The following is a 22,518-nucleotide window of genomic DNA, read 5'->3' as shown; positions in this document are numbered from 1 at the left end:
GATGTAATATAAAAGAAAAGCACACGATCAAAAATATATCGCCTTACTTATTTTTTTTCTAGAATTCATTGTTTTGGTAAACGGGTTTGCCAGTAGTAAACATGGCGGACTTCCGTGACATTAGCAGCGCGCTGTGCATGCTGGTCCAGCCCTGTGACCCTGACCTGCTCCCGGCTCTGCGTTCTCTGCAGTGAATCTCCCGGGGAGCCCGGAGAAGCGGCGTCATGTGGTACGAGATCCTGCCCGGCTTCGCCATTATGACCGTTTGCCTCATGATTCCCGGTATATCCACCATTTGGATCAATCGCTACACCAACGGGGGCAAGGTGAGCGCCGCCCTATGGGCTGCTGGTGGTTACTACTGCAGTTTTACTTTTTGCTATCTCACGAACAAAGATGGCGTTTGTGTTTCCGCTGAGGTGTCGTCGCCCCCAACGGTCTCCCATCTTCGTCCGGGTTCACGTGACCGTATTTGCGCACGCAATCCGCAGTGCATAGAGCCCATTGATGTTAACGCGCTCTACAGCACTCTTTCCGCCCGCAGGGCGTCATCATTCGCGCGCAGCAAACAAGACGCTCCGCTTGAAATGGCTAATTCATTCCACAAGTGTGTTGTTTTTTATTTTTTTTTCCCCTAGCGGAATTCCGCAGCGTATCGCGCCTCTCCGTATGGATCGCGCCTCTCCGTATGGATCGCGCCTCTCCGTATGGATCGCGCCTCTCTGTATGGATCGCGCCTCTCTGTATGGATCGCGCCTCTCTGTATGGATCGCGCCTCTCTGTATGGATCGCGCGCATTTTTGCACCCCATTGACTTTGTTGCACAACTGCGCAGGAAAACGGAGCGCGCTGCATTTCTGTTTTTCCCCGTGACCGAAGCGCACAGGAAAAATGCGCTCATGTGAACGAACTTGCTGAAAGCAGTGGGTTCTAGTCTCAGCATATGCCTTGTGTACATTTTGCGCGCCCGCGTGATGGAGCCCTCAGATCGCCAAACGGCCGGCGTAAAGGAAGTTGCACATTTTTGTGCATTGAAGTTTTGCAGGCTTAAAAATGCAATTCTTCTTTCTTTTTTTTTTAATTTAATTTTTTTTAATTATTACGCCAACTCGCCATTTTCTAAAGAAGATGGGTGGGGCTTAGCAGGATCAATGGAGGCCGTCCGCATGCATTCTGCAGTAAAATAGATTTCGCTGCAATGTTTCTTCCGCTCACGGAGTACGCAATCCATATCCGCCACTGTGAATGAAATATTGAATGTTTGGCTTGTCTGCGCGATTGCGGAATCCACAATACAGATTGGCCCCTCGGAGCCGCCGGCCTCAGTAAGAAGAGAACGACCCCCGCGCATGACGACCCCCGCGCACATCTCACTGCGCTCAATAGTTTCCGAGATGATCAAAAATGCTGGTTCGCGATGACCTTCCATAAACTGCCCCTGCCCCCCCCCCCCCCCCCCCCGTATTTCTTGACTAATACGTCTAAAAATTTAGATTTTTAAATATATATTCTCGTTACAAACAAATGTGCAAAGTTTTGTAAAAATTGGCGCTAGTCGGGTGTTGGGGCCCTTTAAGATGGAACAATCATCGTTCTAGAAATCTATCTTTCATTCTAAACGCAGCCAACGATGAATGATAATCATTCACTTTTCATTCGTCGCTCTTCACTTCGTTGGCTCATTCGCTAACCATACGGACCCTTATACAGCGAATGTGAAGGAGCCGGCGCTGTATCTGCTGTATAAGCTCTGACGTCGTTCGCTCATTCACACTATGTATCGTTTGGTGTAAGCGGCCCGGAGCCCTCGGCTGATTGTCCTGGAGGGTCCTGAGCACCGGTGGCCGCTGATGGCGCTTGCTTTTTTTGACAGTTGCCCGGCTGAACCTACAAGTGCAGATGCAGCCCGTCGCTTAGGCCGGTCTCACACGGGCAACAAAATCCCGCGATTTTCTCGTGATTTGACAGCGCTACAGAAGAGGCCCGAGTGTTTCCACTTGTGTAATATTGCTAATTTCCAGGCTGAACCTGCAGTTGTTGGAAAACACGAGCCTGGAGATCGCGGCCCGGCACATGCGCAGAATAGAACATCTGCCCAGAAAAGGGCCAATTGAACTGCGCATGCATCGGGCGCGATCTGCAGACGCATGCGCCAATTCACTAGCCTTGTGGTCAACGACTTTTACGTCACCTACATCATGCCAGCGGTGGTTAACCTAGCAGACGTCGTCCACAGGGCTGATTTTGGCAGCCAAGTTGGTCCAGATGGCTTGGCTAATTTTGGGGTGCCACACAGGAAAAGTCTAAAACTCCTTTTTCTAGGTATGAGTTAATCACTATTTTTAACAATAAGTTTGAGAATGCCCAATCCTGCCATGGGGTACAGGGGGAGTCCGTCTAATGGGTTCCCTTTTATAAAGTGGTTTTCTGAGGTTCTGAATTCGATATCCGATGAGTGGGGGTCCGGCACTGGGGACACCCACAATCGGCTGATTTAAAGGGAAAGCTGCGCTCACCTGATCGCCACGGCCTGGGAGAGCTCGGTCTAGTGCAAGTGAATAGGAGTGAGCTGCTATACAGTGTCCGGTCTGTGACTAGTGTGCACTGATGTATTGGAGTCTTGGAAAGCCCCTTAGAGGTCTGTTCGCTTGTGACGGAAATTCGGCGGAAAAACACGGCTGCAAATCTGTCGCAAATTCTGTATTTGCTACGTGGATTTACAGAATTACGGCAGATTTCACCACGCTCATTGAAAGGGGTGAAGGTCTGCAGCACACGTTGACATGTTGCAGACTTTAAGGCAGGGTTCCCACGGGGCGGATTCCCGACGGAAATCTCGCGGTTTGGCCGCAGCGAAAAACCGTGAGATTTCCGCCGGGAGAACCGCTGCTTCAAAACCCGCGGCGGTTTTGAAGTGGCCTGGACGCCCGCTCTTCCACTGCTGCCGGCGCTGCCATAGAGGAAAGCGCGGCCGCAGCGGGGAAAAAAAATGGACATGCTGCGGTCGGCAAATCCGCGCCGCAGCAGCGTCTTCTGCCGGCTTAACTGCAGTGGATTTGCCGTCCCGTGTGGACGAGATTTCTAAGAAATCTTGTCCACATGGCTGGCTAATCCCGGGATTAGCGGCCGCATGCGGATTCGCCGCAGTGAAATTCCGCACGGAATTTCCGCGGCTAATCCGCCCCATGTGAATCCAGTCTAAAGTGCTTTTCCAGGCAGCGGCCGCCGAGATAAACGGGGGTCGGGTGGATCACTGCTCCGACCCCTGTGTAGCGTCCGGTGCTTGTACTTGCAGTCGCAGCTCTTACTGAAATCAATGGGAACTGTGCTTGTGATTGCAGACTGGGGTCCCATTGATTTCAGTGACAGCCGTGCCTGCAATCAACGAGCGCCGGCCACTACACGGGTCGGAGCAGCGCTTCCACTCCAACCCCGGTGGACCCCAGCGGGTGCTGCCTGGGGAATCCCTTTAATCTCATCCACACTGCAGGCCAGTATCCCATGCATTGGTTTTCTGCTTCCCATTATGTTACAGTAATACACTGCAGAGATTCACGGAATTCTGCTGCAGAAAACATGCGTGACATTCGCTATATATGAACATACGTTTATGGCTACAGGTAACGCGGTTTCTTTTGCATTGCCTATTTGACGTCTTACATTTGTCGTCTTCTATAGGACAAGAGGGTTTCCCGGTTGCCCTACCAGTGGCATCTCCTACAAAGAGACAAGAGAGTTTCTGGGGAGCAGATTTATTACAAATCAAAAGTAAGTAATCATCTAACCAACGTTGTGCTCTAGTTGGGATTTTGCTGCTAGCGTCCCGCATTGTGCTGCCGAATTAGCTTTCACACAATAGTGACAGTCGTTCAGTAGATGGAGGTGTAGCAGGCTGGAGATCGCTCCCGCCTCCATTCACTGTGAACAGGCAGTTCTTCATAGATGAACAACTGCCTGTTTACACACAGTTTAGGTGACCTAAAAACCAAAGGACTCCAACAGGGGAGCGATTTCCCGCTCAGTGCCCCGTCGGGGCTGTGTACACGGGACGACCAATGCCTGAATTTGTTGTTTCCAGCGATGATTTGGGTGATATTCTATTGAAATGGAATTCAGTCTAACAGTTTTTTTCTGTTTTTTTTCTTTTTCAGGGCCTGGAAAATATTGATTAAGATGACTTACTAGCTGTAGAGAGCGTTCCCCACATGTCTGTCTTCAATAAACGTTATGTACAAACAGACCAAATGATGTGAAGTCTCACTGATTTGTCACGGCCGGCATTTATCACAGTTTGTTTGAAAGCAACCTTGAAGTTGGAAACTTGACAATAAAATGTTTGCATAACTCTTTCCATTTCCCCCCCCCCCACACATCCTGTGGTGCTGCGGCTGCGAAAAGTCACATGGGCGAACAGAATAAACATGCGTGCCCCTTCCCCACCAGGGAGCTGTGGCGCACTGCTTCATTGGCCTCTATGGCCTAGGGATGTGTTCACACGGAGCAGATTTACCATGGATTGTTCAATCCGCATGGAATATCTGCGGCATTTACAGTAGCGATGGCCTGCATGCGGTTTTTAAAATCTCATCTGATCCGCCCATGGGCATGAGGCCCAAGGGTGCAGAAATGTGCCCTTATTCCACTCATATGAAACTGGCTTTAACCCTTTGCAATCCAATTATATATTCAGGGTTTCCTAGGGGGTTTTCTCTTTCTGCCATTATACAACGGCACCACCTGCTGGTTAGAGCCAGTACTGCGGTATGGGGCATGCTGGAGACAACAGAGCAGCCAGTAAAATACAGTAAGAATACCCTGCCGGACGTCTTCCGACATCGGAGCTGTACAGCCTTCAATCAGGATGTCTTTAGACGTCAGACAGTGAATTGGAAAGGGTTAATAACACTGGTACTCTAAAGGGGTCTTTTCATCCAAGTCATTGGTGGTGTGCCGCTATGGTATGACACCAATGTTTGTTGTGTGGGAGTCCAACTTCTGTGCACCATGCCAATTGCTAGAATGAAGTGGCATTGGTGCTAAGAAAGTACCATGACCTGTTGGATCCATGCAGCTTCTTCAAGGCGGCTGCATCTGCAGCCATTGTCTGTAATAGTTGTCCTCCCATGCTTTAGACTTTGGTGCTATATACAATCAATCAAGTCTTCCTGATAACTTATTTTGGACATGCTCGTCCATAACATTGCTGAGCATCCTGCAGCTGAGACCCCCACTAATAAGGAAAGACCGTGCCCCCAGCACTGGAGAGATGCGTGTGCAGCCACTACCGAAATAAAGGAAGTTTTATAGGAACTTCTACAACACAATGATGCTTTACAATATATATATATATATATATATATATATATATATATATATATATATAATATACACATTCACATGTAGCAGAGTTGGTGCAGATTTTCCACACCATTGCTGTGGATTTTGATGCGGATCTGCAGAAGACTTCACTCCTTCAATTGAAAGGGTGAAATCGGCTGCGGATCCACGTCAAAACTCGTAATGCAAAATGTGCTACGGGTTGTGGTGTTGATCTGCACCAAAATCTGCTACATGTCAACGTACCCTAAGGCCTCATGTCCACGGGGAAAATCAGATCCGCTGCAGATTCTACATGGAGAATCTGCAGCGGGTCCCTCCTGCCCCGCGGACATGAGCGCTGAAAATAGAAATTTAAAAGCATTTACCTATCCGTAGCGGGCGGCGAAGGTCAGCTGTTCCTCACGGCCGGATCTTCATTTTCGGCCGGCGGATGAATTCCTGACGCCGGCGGCACGTCGCCGGCACGTCGTCGACGTGCCGCGCGCATGCGCCGGGCACATCCGCTGAGCCGAAGCAAGGGAGATGCGGCCGTGAGGAAGAGCAGAGCTTCGCGGTCCGCTGCGGGTGAGTAAATGCTTTTAATTCCTATTTTAGGTCTCCCGCGGATCCGGACGGCTTCCATAGGCTTCAATAGAAGCCCGCGGGAGCCATCCCCGCGGGAGACCCGCATGAAAATGGAGCATGGTCCAGATTTTTTCATGCTCCATTTTTTTTAAAATGCCTTTTATTGACGATCCGCGGGTATTTATCTACCCGCGGGTGGTCAATGCATCCCTATGGGGTGCGGATCCGCGCGCGGGAGATCCGCTGCGGATTTTAAATCACATTTTGCCCGTGGACATGAGCCCTAAATGTGTGTATGTAATATACTCCCTGAAATCATGAATGCCAATACTTCAATACTATTGATTTTTATTTGCATAATTGTGGAAGTAACGTCCTGTTTTTGCTCATGCGGCAAAATCTTCATTGTTCAGAGCAGAAAGTGACGTTGCACAAAGAACAATACAAGCTGAAGGCAGATGAATGAGTGAAGCGCTGGTTGCCAGGCCATCCTACTACTGGCTGAGAGAAGATCCGTTTGCCCAGGAGTCTCAGTAATGCTGCATGTTGCTTTCTGATCTGTAGGAAAGGAAAGTGAGACAAACCGTTAGGGTAAAGTTCTCTGTCGGACAAATCTATTAGCTAATTAGTTTTAACTAGAAATAACCAATAGTCCCAATACAGTCATACTGCTAAGAATCTGATAAGCTTAGATGGTTCAGGGAGGCTGTTTGCATGTAGATAGGTATACTCCGTCCCGTGGATGGGGAAATAACTTTCCATCTTGGCAAAACTCTTTTAGCCTAACTTTTCAGAACTGACTTTGTCACCAACACTTGTACCAGTTTTCTTATACTGACCAGGTCCTGTGATGGATTACTAATGGTTCCATCAAATTTTAATTTTTTCATATAGTTCTAGAATAGTGTCACATACCGTTGTAGATAATAGCAGACCGGACTCCAAGCCAGTAGACGTCAAACGACTGTACAACTGTGGCTCTAATTAAAAAATGAATCGTACAGTCATTGATAAATTCAGCAACCATGATCGTTTACATGTAGGCTATGCGCAGGTAGTATTACTATGGGAAATCAGCTGTATCCAAGAGGTTGACTTGTCATACGTCAATATATCCTACAGTATGTGGACCGCAAACGCCACTGTTACAGCTCCATGTGTTTAGTGTCAAGAGTACTTGGCACTGTGATGCGCTGCGGAGTTTAGATCCGCAGTAAGTCAATTGTTTGCTGTGGATTTGCATTGCAAAGGGTGAAATTTGTGTCAAAATCCTCAACATTTGGTACAGATTTACTTGCTGTGGATTTTTTGCTAAGGAAAATCTGCAGCAGATCAGACCCATCTGAACATATCCTACTGGAACATTATGGGGGCAGTACCACTTCCGTAACGCACTTCTGTGCCTATAATGACCAATCAGCTGCAACCCCACCCCCTCTTACGTGATCCCAATGACCTTCTTTTCATACTTCTGCTGCCATCTTGACCGTTGTCCTGATGCGCTAACCTTCCGGTCTTGACCGTCCCTGCTTCAATAGTACCGATATTTATGAGGTGGGCGGACGGGACCAGAAGATTAGATGAAGAATGAGCACGCACGGCTCCAACATAAGTAGTCAGCGCTGCTCATACTGCCAGCTTGGTGTCTCAGACTAATGCTCAATTGCTGCCATATAGCATTTAGCGTATCAGGACAGTGATCAAGACGTCATGTGAAGCGTGTAAAGCACTGCTGGATCACATACCGGCGATTGTTTACAGTTGATTAGCGCATTTTAGGTACTAAAAGTGGTACTTCAGCCAATCATCAGTTAAAACATTATTGTTAATCTAGTCCCAGAATACCCCTTTAAGGCATCTAATGATTACTGATCATAATCAAGAGAGTTTTGTGGAGTTTCCCTCCACTGCTGTTTACTTACATGAAGAATAGGACATCTGGACAACTTGTATTTGGTGCTATCCAGATATACGTAGTGGACTTGCCCTTTAGGTTAGTGTTGGAGTGTGTAATAGAACCAAGGGGATTTTCAGGACACTGCAATTAATAAAAAAAAGTGTAAACTTTCAATTAGTTTGAGACTTGGGCTACATGATGACTTGCTGTAGTTGTATTACCACAACTGCAATGGTTTACTGCAACAACAAAAAGAATGAAAAGCAGTATTTTTGAGGCTGTTACAAGGTTGTTACTTTTTTGCCATAGGAAACCATTGCGGTAGTCATGAGAATTTATCTCAATTCACACGGCATTAAAAAAACAACACGTAAGTCTTCGTTAACACTGCATGACTAGGGAGCAATTAGTGGAATAATTGGTTCATGTCGGTATTGCGCCAATTTCACGAAAATCATCGTAAATTGGAACCGTCGATTCTGACTCCCATTGAAGTCAACAAGAATAAACATCGGGTTCACTAATTTGCCCTCCAGAAGGTCTCTAATGCCACCAAAGTCCTCTAAATTGCATGGGATTACAGCCACACATCTGGGGACACTGTGCTCCTCCCAAAAATTGGTATAAAATAGTGTACAGTGGTGTAAAAGTTCAATTGTAGCACAGGGGTGTCACTGAAAACAAAAGAAGACCCATATAGGGTCTCCTAGATGAAAAATTGCGTAAAGGCAGGCGTGCTGCTTGTGTTAAAAGCAATGTCATAAGGTTTGCAAAGGACACATTCCGCGAGGTGAACAGAACAGCCAAGCACGGACCTTCTCCAAGGAAAAGCTGTAGAGCTACAGATGTTTGTTGTGCTTTAGAAAATTTTTGTTTTGGGAGACTGAAGAGGAGGAGGAAACATGGCGGAAGCAGAAGAAGGAGAGCAGCAGCCGTTCCACCAGCAGCAGCAGCAGCAGCACCTTGAGGACAGAGTCTGCTCCACATTGCAACATGACAACTGTAGCTCCGTAGTTCCATTCTGACATTTTTTATTTGGGAAAGGAAGGGGGAAGTAGGAGAAGGAGAGCAGCTCCACCACCAGCAACAGCTCCTTGAGGGCAGAATGAGGTATTTGATATAAATCTATGCTCAATCACACATGAGTAAAAATTGCAGCATGCTAACTAATCAGTGGAACCTTCCATGAGGGTGCAGAAGTCAGGTGAAATCCATGCCTCGTTCAGCTTTATAAACGTTAGACAAACCACATTGTCTGTTGACAGGTGGATGCGTCTGTCAGTTATCACACCCCAGCTGTGTTGAACACCCTTTTGATAGTACACTAACAGGCAAGCAGTTGTGTAAGCTTCTGCCACTCGTCCAGCTTAGACATCCAGACGTCTTAAAGAGCTAATGCCATGTCTGAGTACATCCGTATGGGAGCTGACATAGTCTTGGACCATCACGGATAAATGCTGCTGTGACTGTCAGTCTCACCCTGTGCTTTTGCTGCAGGATGCGCCAGGCTGAAAAAAATCAGACTTCTCTTACCACCAGTGGTGGTTCTGCGGTAGCGGGTTTCTGCTCGTTCACTATGAGCTGTAGAGCTGTGATTCATTGCGGATGTATCCCTGTGGCCATGGGGAAATACTGTGCTCAAGCTGCTTAACAGTCAGTCCTGGTAGTGCTGCATTTTGAGATCCCTCTCCACTGCCAGAATAAGATTTGTCATTTTGGCCTTGTAGTAAAGAGCAAGGAGGGTGACCACCCAGTAATGATCTGATATTTGATGTGGGCTATACGACGATCCTTCTGCAAGCACTACAGCATAAAAACACTCATATACCTCAAAATATCTAAGGGTGATGACCCACATTCCTCAGTGTCCCGCCATCAACATAGAATATATTCTTCTCCCATGGCTGGAGAAATGTGTTGGAGAAGATTCCCCTCTTTCTTATCCAAAGTCACCCTCGTGCAGTGTTGAGTAATGGTGGACTGGCCAGACATTTGGGAGATTGGTATCCCTTACTCCTCCTCCTGTGACAACACATCATTGTCCCTGAAGCCCTGTAGCATCTGTTCCAGCAGGTAGACAACAGGCATGGTCATACTGATCAGTGCATCATCATGACTGACCATTTTGGTTGCTTCCTCAAAGCGGGCTAAAATGGCACATACGTCTTTGATCTGCAGCCACTCACAGGCATCAAGTGACCGATATCCATACAGAGTCTGCTAATGGCATACACCATCTGGTATTCCGTGATTGATCTCGTCTGCTGGCATAGTCACTGCAACATATGCAACGTGGAATTCCACCATATGGGCATACCGCAGATGACACAGTTGGGTGGTAGCTCGAACTGTCACTGCAGGAATAGCTGGTGACCTGGCACACGCTGGAATATAGGGTAGATGTCAATGCCGGTGATAGTGGCGGCTCAACTTCTGCTCTTTCCCACTCATGGCTCTGAAGCCTGCAACCTGATTGTCAATTGCGGAGGAGAGACCTGAGGTAGGTGTGCTACTGCCCCTACAAAAAACTGCCTCTCTGTGCTCAGAGGCTATGGGGAGGAGATGGAGAAAGAGACAGCTTCAAAAGAAGAGGGAGCAGAATAAGGCTGACTCTTTGCCCTCTGGCCCAGGTGGTCTCTACAAGGCAGCGGGTAGTGGAAGTTCATTGACTGTTCATACACATGGTGTTGAGGTTATTTATGTTCTTTCCGCATTTTAAACACTTACCCCCTGATGACCGCTCTATTGTTATTATGTGCTATTTCAAAGAATACCCAGACTGCCCAAGTCCTGTGAGTAGACCTAGCTATGGGCCTGATGTTGTTGCTGCTGCGACAAGTAATACCTGAGGGTGGGTGACACTGACCTTTTGTTTTTTTGCTGCTGCTTTGGCAGGGTGCTGCCCTGCAATGTCTTCCCCCTATAAGTGGCTATGATGACTCTCCCTACTTCATCCTCTTCCACCTTCTCTTCCTCTTCGTCATCCTTCTCCTCCTGAGTAGACTGTATGGCACAGTTAGCACCAGGAGCTAGCATCTCCATTTACACATCCTCCTGAGTACACATTGCTTACGGAGAGCTGACCACGCGCACCTATCCACCCACTTTTTACTCTTTGGAGGAAAAATTGGTTGGGCATCAGTGCATTCAATATATTGGTCTTTTCTCTGATTGCTTGAACCGCCCCAGTTGACATCCATGACACTGAATGATCAAATAACTCCTCAGCTTCAAAGGATGCAGGGAATTTGGCACGGGATGAAGTAGAGGCGGGATGCTCATGGCTGATTGCTGCAGACTGACTCCTGTGTGCTTGTGATTGAGAAGAAGAAGAGGAGGTGGTTGTACTTCAGGCATGATGTGTCATCTACTCTACAATCTGTGCTGAGTGCTGCGGATGTAACGTATGGACAGAACCACTTCTAACGAATGGCAGCGGGCTTTCCTCGCCTCCTGCAGAACATGGAGCTGTTGTTTCAGTGGTTTCTGCTTGAGGTGCTAAATTGGACCATCCTCTACCCCTTCCACCACCGACACGTCCACTACCCCTTCCACCACCGACATGTCCTCTACCCCTTCCACCACCGACACGTCCACTACCCCTTCCACCACAGACATGTCCTCTACCCCTTCCACCACCGACACGTCCACTACCCCTTCCACCACCGACATGTCCTCTACCCCTTCCACCACCGACACGTCCACTACCCCTTCCACCACCGACATGTCCTCTACCCCTTCCACCACCGAACACGTCCACTACCCCTTCCACCACCGACATGTCCTCTACCCCTTCCACCACCGACACGTCCACTACCCCTTCCTTTCTTCATGTTTCCTTTTTATTTATTTTTGTTAATTTTTAGTGTACTTTCATGAAACTTATCAGCTAACTTGGTAGTTTGCAGAAAACCACTGCTAGCGGCGTAAGGCCCGCAAATAATTCGTAGTGGCCAGACTGGTGACTTTGAATGACATCTGAGACCGCTATATGTTATATATGGCTAGGTCATGTGATGCAGACGTCCAATGAAACTGCCCCCCCCCCCCAGGGCACATTTGGCGTCATCAGCAAAGCACCTTGGCTGCTGATTGGCTGCACGCTGACCTCTACAGCAGGCATTCTGGGAAATTCGACTGCTGCCAAAAATTAGTACGGACTAACGGATTCGATTTTGCAAAACTCAGGACGATTTTATCACCCAGCTGCTCAAGATGAGCAACACTATTCACAACCATCATTTTACCGGCAATATCTTGGTGTTGATTGGAGGTTCAAGCCATGTCCCATACGGGGTAGTCTTTGAATATGTCCGGGCTTGTAGTAAGATACCTTTATATGGAGGGCCCAGTATCTGAACTACAAACAGAATCATTTCATTATAAAATATCATCCATGGTAGAGCGACTAATGACACGAATGAGCATGGAAGGCAGTCAAGATCTTGTCATAAAAGCTGCAAATTGGTCATTTTAATAATCAGAAAAATTGCAATAAAGTCACAACTAAGTTTCTTCTACCTGCAAATCTATTGTATCATAACACAATACTAATGGCTTCGGTAATGATAAAGTAGTTCACACTTGAACAATTACGTTTCTTTCCCTTAAATCCCCCTTATTGCTCTGTTACTACATGGATGTCTGTTGTATTTACGTAGACACTTTCCTATCATTTGCTGTATTAGTGTAGCTTCATTTTCAGGCTACCTCTATTTCTTCATGTAAAGCACTATTGTTACCTTTAGGGTATGTTTATATGTGGCAGGTTTGCTACAGAGATTTCTGCTTCTGTTCTGTACATCTGAATGGTGTTCATTAAATGTCCTGTATATGGTGCAAAAACAACCCCATTCATAGCAAAAATTAATTCTATATACTATACTAAAAGGATGGGATTTTATATGTATCTGTGTCAAAACAGCCAGTGTGAACCCACTGTGCCACAAACAGATTTGTCTTGGGCTCTCGAGGGCAGCACCTGAGTCCCCTGGTATACATGTATCATAGTTTGACAACTTAGGCGCTAAGTCAGGGGTGACAACTTTTTCTGTTTTTCTGTTCTGAAGGCTTCATTTAGAGATGAGCAACTGCCTACTTCTCTGAAAAGATTCGGGGGGCGGCGGGGGGGGAGAGAGAGAGAGATCTCCCCCCTGCTCTCCCCTGACCCCCGTCGAATCTTTTCGGACGAGTAGGCAGTTACTCGAAAAAAAGCATTGCTCGTTTGAGTAATTGCCCTAACCGAGCATGCTCGCTCATATCTAGCTACATTGCCATACTAAACCACTTCCAAGGGCTGCAAGGGTATTCCCATCTGAGACATTTATGGTGTATCCTAAGTATACTCTTCCACTTCCAGGACTTCCACCTATTGGGAGTATAAGGGATCACCTTCCCCCAGAATCAGCACTCAAGAGAGGAGGAGACAATGCATGCGGCTCTCTCCATTGTAAACGATAGATGTCCAGGTAATGGCCTGGCATGTCATAAGTCCTATAAACTACAATGGAGAGAGCTGCATGTATATACAATGCCTCTAACTCATATACTTATTTCTGGAGTGCCACAGGGGTCAAGAGACTGTATTCTCCTAATATATAGGGGACCCATCCATGGCTTTGTACCACTCCTCTTCACCCTGACATGGAAACTACATGTGAGCAACCACACACAACTATTTATGTGTCCAGATGATTGGGGGTGCACAGAATGGCAATGGGGACCACATGTGGCCCCAGTCTATAAGTTGTGCATCCCTGCTCTAAGTCCTATATCTGCCCAGTACATTTTTAATCTCGGTCGGTCTCACATATTACATTTCCTAAGCATGCCATGGTTATAGCTAATTGTTTTAGACTCTTACCTTGTATGGCTCCGCCATTTCGGTAGGAACTAGAGTTGATCTTCATCATGTAGGGTGCAGGCTTTGGCTTTGGATAGACACCATCATGTTGGGGCTTCATGGTCTGACAAGCAGATATTGGTGCCCCACTTGGATAGGAGACTGATATTGTGTTGCAGGTTATCATCACCAGTAGTAAGGACAGAATAAGTTGGGTCATCTTGTTGGATGTGTAATCTGCTTCAGTCTTGGAGAACAACTTGCTAATAACCACACTCCGAGCCTTTCAGCAGATTTGGGAGTAATAGTCACAATTCACCAATTAGTTGCAGTTATATAAAACAGAGTCATCTGTTTTCAAGCTCATTCTATTCTGTGAAATCGATGATTTGCTGATTTGTTGGCCAGTTTTGCTGATACTCTTATATAAGAGGAAAAGGGATTCACAGCACTCAAGTAAATGTTTACAATGAATATACAGAATCTTTATTGCAGATATGCAAACATATAAATGGACCCTGGGCAGAGGATTAGTGGTATATTGGTAATACAGCCAGAATGGGTGCTGCGGACCAAAGCATGCAGTGAACTTTCTCAACAGATGTGACTATCCCATTGTAATCGAGGGGAACAAAGCCAAGTTAGCGATCGCTGCATGTAAGCGGGTGAAAGGAGGAGGTGGCCCAAAGCCCTCCATGTCTGCCATGTAACTGAGCCTATTAGACCCTGCCTCCAGCAGAATCTAATAGGATGCAGCCATATGCATAGTATACTGCATCACAGAAGTAATGCAGTGTACTGTGCTAGCGATCAAATGATCACATCTTCACGTCTCCTTGAGGGACTAAAAAATTAATATAGAAAAAGTTCAATAAAAGTTTAATTTAAAGAAATTCCTCATAAAAACTTTAAATAAAAAGAATACCAAATAAAAGACATATGATAGGTATTGCCTTGGTCATAGCAACCAAAACAATGAGAATATTTAGTTATTTATCCCACATGGTAAACGGTGTGGAAATATATATATCAGAATTGCTTTTTCTCATTCATCTGCCTTGCAAGAAACACAATAAAAAGGAATCAAAAAGTTGCCTGTAACCAAATAGGGTTAACAGAAACTACAACACTTCTTACAAAAGACCCCACATAGCTCTTTGGGTGGAAACTAGAGATGAGCGAGCGTACTTGGAAAAGCACTACTCGCTCGAGTAATTTGCTTTATCCGAGTATCGCTGTGCTCGGGTCTGAAGATTCGGGTGCCGGCACGGAGCGGGGAGCTGCAGGGGAGAGCGGGGAGGAACGGAGGTAAGATCTTTCTCTCCCTCTCTCACGCTCGCTCTCCCCTGCTCCCCGCTGCGACTCACCTGTCAGCCGCAGCGGCAGCCGAATCTTCAGGGACGAGCACAGCGATACTCGGATAAAGCAAATTACTCGAGCGAGTAGTGCTTTTCCGAGTACGCTCACTCATCTCTAGTGGAAACATAAAAAGGTTATGGGTCTTGAAAAGCGGTGATGCAAATTCAGTTTGGTTTCCTTAAAAAGTGGTTTTATTGTGCAAAAGTAGAAAGAAAAATCGCCACTTTGTTGCAGTTACATAAAACGGAGTTGTCATGTGTTCTTAAGCTCATTCTATTCTGTGAAATCGATGATTTGCTGATTCGTTGGCCAGTTTTGCTGACACTCTTATATAAGACATAAAGGGATCCACAGCACTCAAGTAAATGTTTGCAATGAATATACAGAATTTGTATTGCAGATGTACAAACATATAGATGAACCCTGGGCATAGGATTAGTAGTATATTGGTAATACAGCCAGAATGGTACACTGGATGCTTCAGTCTGTAGGGTCAGATCGGGCTGTTCTCTGGCCGTTGTTCCCCTTGATTACAACAAAACAACCACATCCATTGAGAAAAGTCATATAGACCGACACATCCGGAGTACTCTGGCTGCATTACTAATATACTACAGGGTGTTTCTCTCACTAGTAAACCCAAACATTCCTCAATCATCATTTTTGTATGTTACCCTATGAAAATGAATATGTGTTTGCCTTGAAAGCTGCAAAACAAGGTCTGCTTAGAGCAGATGCCGAAAATGGCCCCTCCAGAAACCAAGCACTTTTGAATGCAAATTGTTGAAGTCATGTGCTAATGTGGAGTCAAAGTGGTTAATTATGCAAATACAGCTAGGTGAGGGTCTTCTGTATTTTTTCGGATCCGTTATGGGCTCATTTGAAACGAGAGATTACGGAGAAACTAGAGAGGAGAGAATTTGTTGAACTGTTTTCTGGTGATTTTCCTGCGACCAGGGAGACTAATTTTGAGAGAAGCACAAGAGGAAGGAGGAGGAACATAGGAGGCATTGGATGGTAGGAGGATGCCCCAAACTTTTGGCATTTAACTTTGGGATTTTTGTATCTCTGTTAGTATCTGGGGGCTAAATATACAAGGAGATTGCGCATCGTTTTATTCCTATATAGATAGTTTTTGGGAGAGATGTAGGATGTATGGTGGCCACTAGAGATGAGCGAACGTGCTCGTTTAGAGCACTCACTCGAACGAGTATCGCTTTTTCGAGTAACTACCTACTCAGGCGAAAAGATTCGGGGGGTGCCGGGGGTGAGCAGGGGGTTGCGGGGTAGGAGAGAGAGAGCTCCCCCCCTGCTCCACCTCGGCGCCCCCCAGAATCTTTTTTGCCCGAGTAGGTAGTTACGCAAAAAAAGCGATGCTTGTTAGAGTAATTGCTCTAAACGAGCACGTTCGCTCATCTCTAGTGGCCAGGTCTGATGGCGCTACAATGTCCATTTCAGTTAGTGCCTGGCAGCACACATGGGTATGCAGTAGGATCAAATAGACCTTCCTTTGTCAATGTGTCTCATAATGCTACAGAGATTAGCTTCTTTTCAGGGGAGGGCGGCAGCTCAAGTGTCAGGCAGTTGGTCATTGCTAAGCTTGGGTTTGTTCACAATATAATAATGGGGATAGTATGATGGGACTCAGTTGCCATTCCTGGCATAAGTGCTCAAGATGTGGGGAGCAACACCAGTACGCTAAATGTTTCAAGCCGAGCATTAAGAAAGGGAGGAAGATGCTCCTTCCAAAGGGGAAGACTCCAGTGAAAATAAATGTATGCACAAAACTCGAATAAATATGAACGCCATTCTTTTGAATGGAATTGTACACATGAGCGATTTTCGTTTTTACCATGCAGCGATGCTGTGAGGATAAAAGCCCCAGCATGTTCTACGTATCTTCTGGAGTTCCCTCGGAATGCCTCACCCATTGTTTCCAGTGGGACCATAAAAGACATCACATGAAACTTGCATGCCGTGTGATGTGGATGCGAGTGCAATCTGATGTTTCCCATTGAAATCAAGCACATGCATCTCTAACTTTTTCATTGTCCGCCATCCAGAGACAGGCGGCGCCATCGTTACAGGCTCCTGTGTCTTTTAGAACCATTTCCTGGCGCCTGGCTGAAGGACATTTGGTCTCACAGCGCCCATTCCATGTACTGCCTTTGAAACCCACCAACTGTCACCTCATTTTGCAGTAGTGCTGAGAACAATAAAACTGTCCTGCAGCGGAGTGGAACTGGGTTTTCTTCAGCGCCGAATCCAAGTTTAGTTTGGGCACTGACAACGATCGTGTTCATGTCTGGAGATCTAGGGGTGAGCGCCTCAATCCTGCCTTTGCTGTGAAGCGGCACACTGCCCCCACTGCTGGTGTGATGGTCTGCGGGGCCATCATGTAGGACAGTTGGTCACCCCTAGTAGTGGTACGAGGGACAATGACAGCTCAGCGATATGTTCAGGACATCCTGCAGCCACATGTGTTCCTCTCATGGCGGCTTCCAAGAGGCAACAGAATAATGCTCGCCTGCACACACAAGGGGGTCACAGGAATGGCCCTGCAACATTACCACACTTCCGTGGTCTACCCGGTCACCAGATAAATCGCCAATGAAAATGTATAGGACCATCTGGGATACCAACTTCGACAATCTAGAGACTCACTTACAGTAAATGTGGAGTGATATGCTGCAGGATACCATATGTAACCTGTGTGCCTCCATGCCCACCCATATCACATCTTGTATCCAAGCTAGAGGCGGTACAACAGGGTACTAGAGCCTCCATGCCCACCTGTATCACATCTTGTATCCAAGCTAGAGGCAGTACAACAGGGTACTAGAGCCTCCATGCCCACCCATATCACATCTTGTATCCAAGCTAGAGGCGGTACAACAGGGTACTAGAGCCTCCATGCCCGCCTGTATCACATCTTGTATCCAAGCTAGAGGTGGCACGACAGGGTACTAGAGCTATCACGCCTGCCCGCATCACATCTTGTATCCAAGCTAGAGGGGGTACAACAGGGTACTAGAGCCTCCATGCCCACCTGTATCACATCTTGTATCCAAGCTAGAGGCGATACAACAGGGTACTAGAGCCTCCATGCCCACCCATATCACATCTTGTATCCAAGCTAGAGGCAGTACAACAGGGTACTAGAGCCTCCCTTTCTACAATAAATTATTCAACACTGAAGGCAGATGGAAGCCCTTCAGTTTGCTTTCCTCTGTCATTAAAGGGGTGGTCTCGCGAAACCAAGTGGGGTTATACACTTCCGTATGGCCATATTAATGCACTTTGTAATGTACATTGTGCATTAAATATGAGCCATACAGAAGTTATTCCACTTACCTGCTCCGTTGCTAGCGTCCTCGTCTCCGAAGGGACAAAAGGTTTCAGCAGCGACTTATGGAATACCCTGTGAACCCTCCATGTGGCTGGCAACCCCAGCTCGTAGGCGAGTGGGTTCACCACACGTGTGATGGCAAACGGCCCCACGTAACGTGGCGCCAGCTTCAAGGACGGGACCCGCAATTTGAGATTTTTAGAAGACAGGTATACCTTCTGTCCCACCCTGTAAGGTTCAGACACCGACAAACTCTTCCCACTGCGCAACTGCATACGGGCCCCCGCTGCCTCCAAGTTTCTCTGCACCTCTTTCCATACTCCCCGAAGCGTATCTGTGGCGTCATCAGCTGCCGGACAGAGCGACGGAGTAGGGATTGCTGTAAGGAAGCGAGGATGCTGACCGTATACACTAAAAAATGGAGATACCCCAGTAGAAAAACAAAGGCGGTTGTTTAGTGCAAACTCTGCCAACGGCAGGAACTCTGCCCACTGGTAAGCCTTTTCGCTAGCAAACAACCGTAAATATTGCACTAAGTCTTGGTTCTTCCGCTCAGTCTGACCATTAGTCTGCGGGTGGAACGCTGACGAGAAGGAAAGCGACGTTCCCAGGTTTCTGCAGAAGGCACGCCAAAACTGCGACACAAACTGAACCCCGCGATCAGATACAATATTTTGGGGAACCCCATGTAGGCGAATTATTTCCTTTACAAAAATCGTGGCGAATTCTTTTGCCGAGGGTAGCTTTTTTAACGCCACAAAATGTGCCATCTTTGAGAACCGGTCGACCACCACTAAGATAGTGGTGCACTTCTGGGATTCTGGTAGGTCAGTGATGAAATCTACTGATAAGTGAGACCAGGGACTGGAAGGAACCGGTAGTGGTCTCAGATGACCCTCCGGAGGACGCCGCCGACTCTTATTGCGAGCACAGACCGAGCAACCCCTCACGAAGTTGCGGATCTCCTGAGACATGCCTGGCCACCAGAAGTATCGGGAGCAAAGCTCCAGGGTCCCCTGGAACCCTGGATGCCCGGCGAGAGCCGACGAGTGGGACTCATCCATGACTCTAGGGCGTAGGGTCTCTGGCACAAACCATCTGCCCTCCGGCACCCCTGACGGAGCGTCCTGCTGAGCATCCTGTAGTTGAGGGACGAAGTTAGACTCTAACGCTGCCACCACCACGCCGGGGGCTAAGATATTCTCGGGAGTCATGGTCCCACTGTCTGGTACCCCGAAACTCCGTGACAGGGCGTCCGCCTTCACGTTCTTCTCTCCGGGGATATATGTCACGACGAAGTTAAACCTGGCGAAGAACAACGCCCACCTGGCTTGACGAGCAGTGAGTCTTTTCGCATTGGCGAGATATACCAGATTCTTGTGATCAGTATATACGGTAATTGGGTGTCTAGCACCCTCAAGATGGTGTCGCCACTCTTCCAGAGCCCATTTGATAGCCAACAATTCACGGTTACCCACGTCGTAGTTGCGCTCTGCTGAGTTGAACTTTCGCGAAAAGAACGCACATGGGCTATAGCCAGACCTCCCACTGACTTCCTGCGACAATACTGCTCCTGTCCCCACTTCCGACGCGTCTACCTCAATAAAAAAGGGTAGTCGTGCGTCCGGCTGTATTAGCACCGGGGCAGTCGTGAATGCCTTTTTTAGACGGCTAAAGGCCTCAAGGGCTGCAGGCGACCATTTACCCAAGTCAGCCCCCTTCTTAGTCAGGTCGGTCAGAGGTTGAGCAATAACTGAGTAATTTCTAATGAATTTGCGGTAGAAATTTGCAAAACCTAAGAACCGCTGGAGAGCCTTGAGGTTGTCGGGTCTGACCCATTGGGAGATTGCTGCTACTTTATCAGACTCCATCTGAATCTCTGTGGGTGAGATTACATAACCCAGGAAGGATACTTGTTTAGAGCCAAATGTACATTTCTCTAATTTGACAAAAAGTTGATACTCGCGCAAACGGGTCAGGACCAACCTCAGGTGCCGCACATGTGAGTCCCAGTCAGGTGAGTACACCAGGATGTCGTCCAGATAGATGACCAGAAATACCCCCAGGAAGTCGTGGAAGACTGCGTTCATAAAACCCTGAAACACAGCGGGGGCATTACAGAGTCCAAAAGGCATGACCAGACATTCAAAATGTCCTAACGGGGTGTTGAACGCTGTCTTCCATTCATCTCCCTCTCTGATGCGAATTAAATTGTAAGCCCCCCTTAAGTCCAGTTTGGAGAACCAGTGAGCCCCTACCACCTGATTCAACAAGTCAGGAATTAGGGGCAAGGAGCACTGGTTCTTCACAGTGATTTTATTCAAGGCCCGATAATCCACACAAGGCCTTAGTGTCCCGTCCTTCTTCTCTACAAAGAAGAGACCTGCCCCGGCAGGGGACCTGGACGGCCGGATATGTCGGTTGGCCAGAGCTTCCGAGACATAGGACTTGAGGGCTTCATGCTCACGACCTGACAGATAGAAAATGGCTCCCTTAGGGATGGGACCGTTGGGAATCAGGTCGATACCACAGTCCCACTCCCTATGAGGAGGCAGGGCCTTAGACAGTTGTTTGGAGAATACATCCTGAAAGTCTGACAAATACTCCGGAATGAGCACCGTATCTGCGGAGCACACAGCTATGGTAGACAGGTGATTGTGACACGATGACCCCCAATGAGTCAATTCCCGGGTGGACCAATCAAATTGGGGGTTGTGCAGTGCCAACCAGGGCATACCAAGCACCACATCAACCGACATTTTTTCCATAACCAAGAAAGACAGTTCTTCCGAGTGGAGGACCCCCACCGTGAACTGTAACCTTGGGGTCCTCCATCGTACCAAGCCTGTAGAGAGAGGGGTAGCATCAATGCTGGTAAAATGAATTGGCGTCTTCAACGCCACAAATTCCGCCATCAGAGAACGGACAAACCCCAGACTTATCAAGTTAGCGGCTGCTCCGGAATCAATAAACGCCCGCCCTGATCGGGAAAAATCCCAGAATCTCACATGACACGGTACCAAAAGTTTAGGAAGTACCTGAAGTCCTAGGCGATCCTCCCTGCAATCGCCTAGGACTCGGAGTTTTCCGCCGGTTCCGGCTGCGGGCGTTGAGACCTCAGTGGGCAGGTTATCACCCGATGTCCAGCTTTCCCGCAGTAGAGGCAGAGGCGATGCAACAAACGGATCCGGCGTCGCTCTTTGGGGTCCAGCGGGTCCACCTCCATCGGCTCGGGCGCAGAGACTGGTAAGGAGGAGGAGGGACCAGGGCCACTGACCTCCCTGACTCTACGGGTCTGCCTGTCCTGCTTCCTAGACCTGAGCCTCCTATCTGCCCTCACCGCTAGCTCCATAGCCTCCCTTAAGGACCCGGGAACGGGATGGGAAATTAACAGGTCTTTAACTGCGTCCGAGAGGCCCTGCAGAAAAACGTCCTTCAGCGCGCTATCGTTCCATGTCGTATCCCCCGCATAGCGTCTGAAGTTGGAGCAATAATCCTCCATACACGACGACCCCTGCCGCAGCGCCAACAACCGTGAAACCGCCAACCCCGCTTGGTCCGGTTCGTCGAAGATACCCCCGAGTTCCTGAAAAAAGGAGTCCACGGACTGCAGGCAGGAGGAACCCTCGGGGATGGAGAAAGCCCATGTCTGGGCCGAGCCCCGCAGCAGGGACATTATCAGCCCGACCCTCTGAGCCTCCGACCCGGAAGAACGGGGACGCATGCGAAAAAAACAGGCGACACGCCTGTCGGAAGACAAAAAACTTGTTCCTCTCCCCAGAAAACACCTCGGGAAGAGGGCACTTGGGTTCGGGGCTGGTTGAGGCGTCCGACCCCTGCGACACCCCCCGCTGCTCCTGGGCCACCATGCGGGCGGATAAATCCTGGATCACAGGCACCAGGGCCTGCAGCTGGTTCGTGAGGGAACTGATCGCCTCCATGACAAACGGTTTTAAAAGGGCCAGTTATTATGTTACGGCACTCTGCCCCCCGAGCGCCAGTTGGGGTGCCCTGATCTCCTGCACCCCACTGTCCCTGCCTACTTGCCTCGGCCCTGGCTAACCCCAGGCGGACAACTGGGCGGCAGTCCCTGCACTGGCTAGGGACCTGGCGACTGCCTAGATGGAACTACTAACAGGAGACAGAGTGCCGACAGAAGAGGCAGGT

The 22,518-nt window shown here is 48.1% G+C and overlaps 2 protein-coding genes across 2 annotated transcripts; one reads left to right on the top strand and one right to left on the bottom strand.

Moving 5' to 3' along the window:
- Positions 1-129: 129 nt before the first annotated feature.
- NDUFA1 (NADH:ubiquinone oxidoreductase subunit A1) lies at positions 130-4,245 on the top strand. Its single transcript, XM_066581745.1, has 3 exons — positions 130-326; positions 3,679-3,768; positions 4,152-4,245. Exons 1-3 carry the CDS (start codon positions 225-227, stop codon positions 4,170-4,172), a joined length of 213 nt encoding a protein of 70 aa, XP_066437842.1. The 5' UTR covers positions 130-224; the 3' UTR covers positions 4,173-4,245.
- Positions 4,246-6,248: 2,003 nt separating this feature from the next.
- LOC136579820 (putative defense protein 3) lies at positions 6,249-13,936 on the bottom strand. Its single transcript, XM_066579876.1, has 5 exons — positions 13,665-13,936; positions 12,049-12,161; positions 7,827-7,942; positions 6,820-6,884; positions 6,249-6,462 (listed from the first exon to the last, which is right to left on the bottom strand). Exons 1-5 carry the CDS (start codon positions 13,861-13,863, stop codon positions 6,314-6,316), a joined length of 642 nt encoding a protein of 213 aa, XP_066435973.1. The 5' UTR covers positions 13,864-13,936; the 3' UTR covers positions 6,249-6,313.
- Between the last annotated feature and the right edge of the window lie 8,582 nt (positions 13,937-22,518).

This window comes from Eleutherodactylus coqui, chromosome 10 (assembly GCF_035609145.1).
Source record: "Eleutherodactylus coqui strain aEleCoq1 chromosome 10, aEleCoq1.hap1, whole genome shotgun sequence".
NCBI classification, from domain to species: domain Eukaryota; kingdom Metazoa; phylum Chordata; class Amphibia; order Anura; family Eleutherodactylidae; genus Eleutherodactylus; species Eleutherodactylus coqui.
Note: the sequence above shows the minus strand (reverse complement) of the source record. Positions and strands in the feature narration are given on the sequence as shown.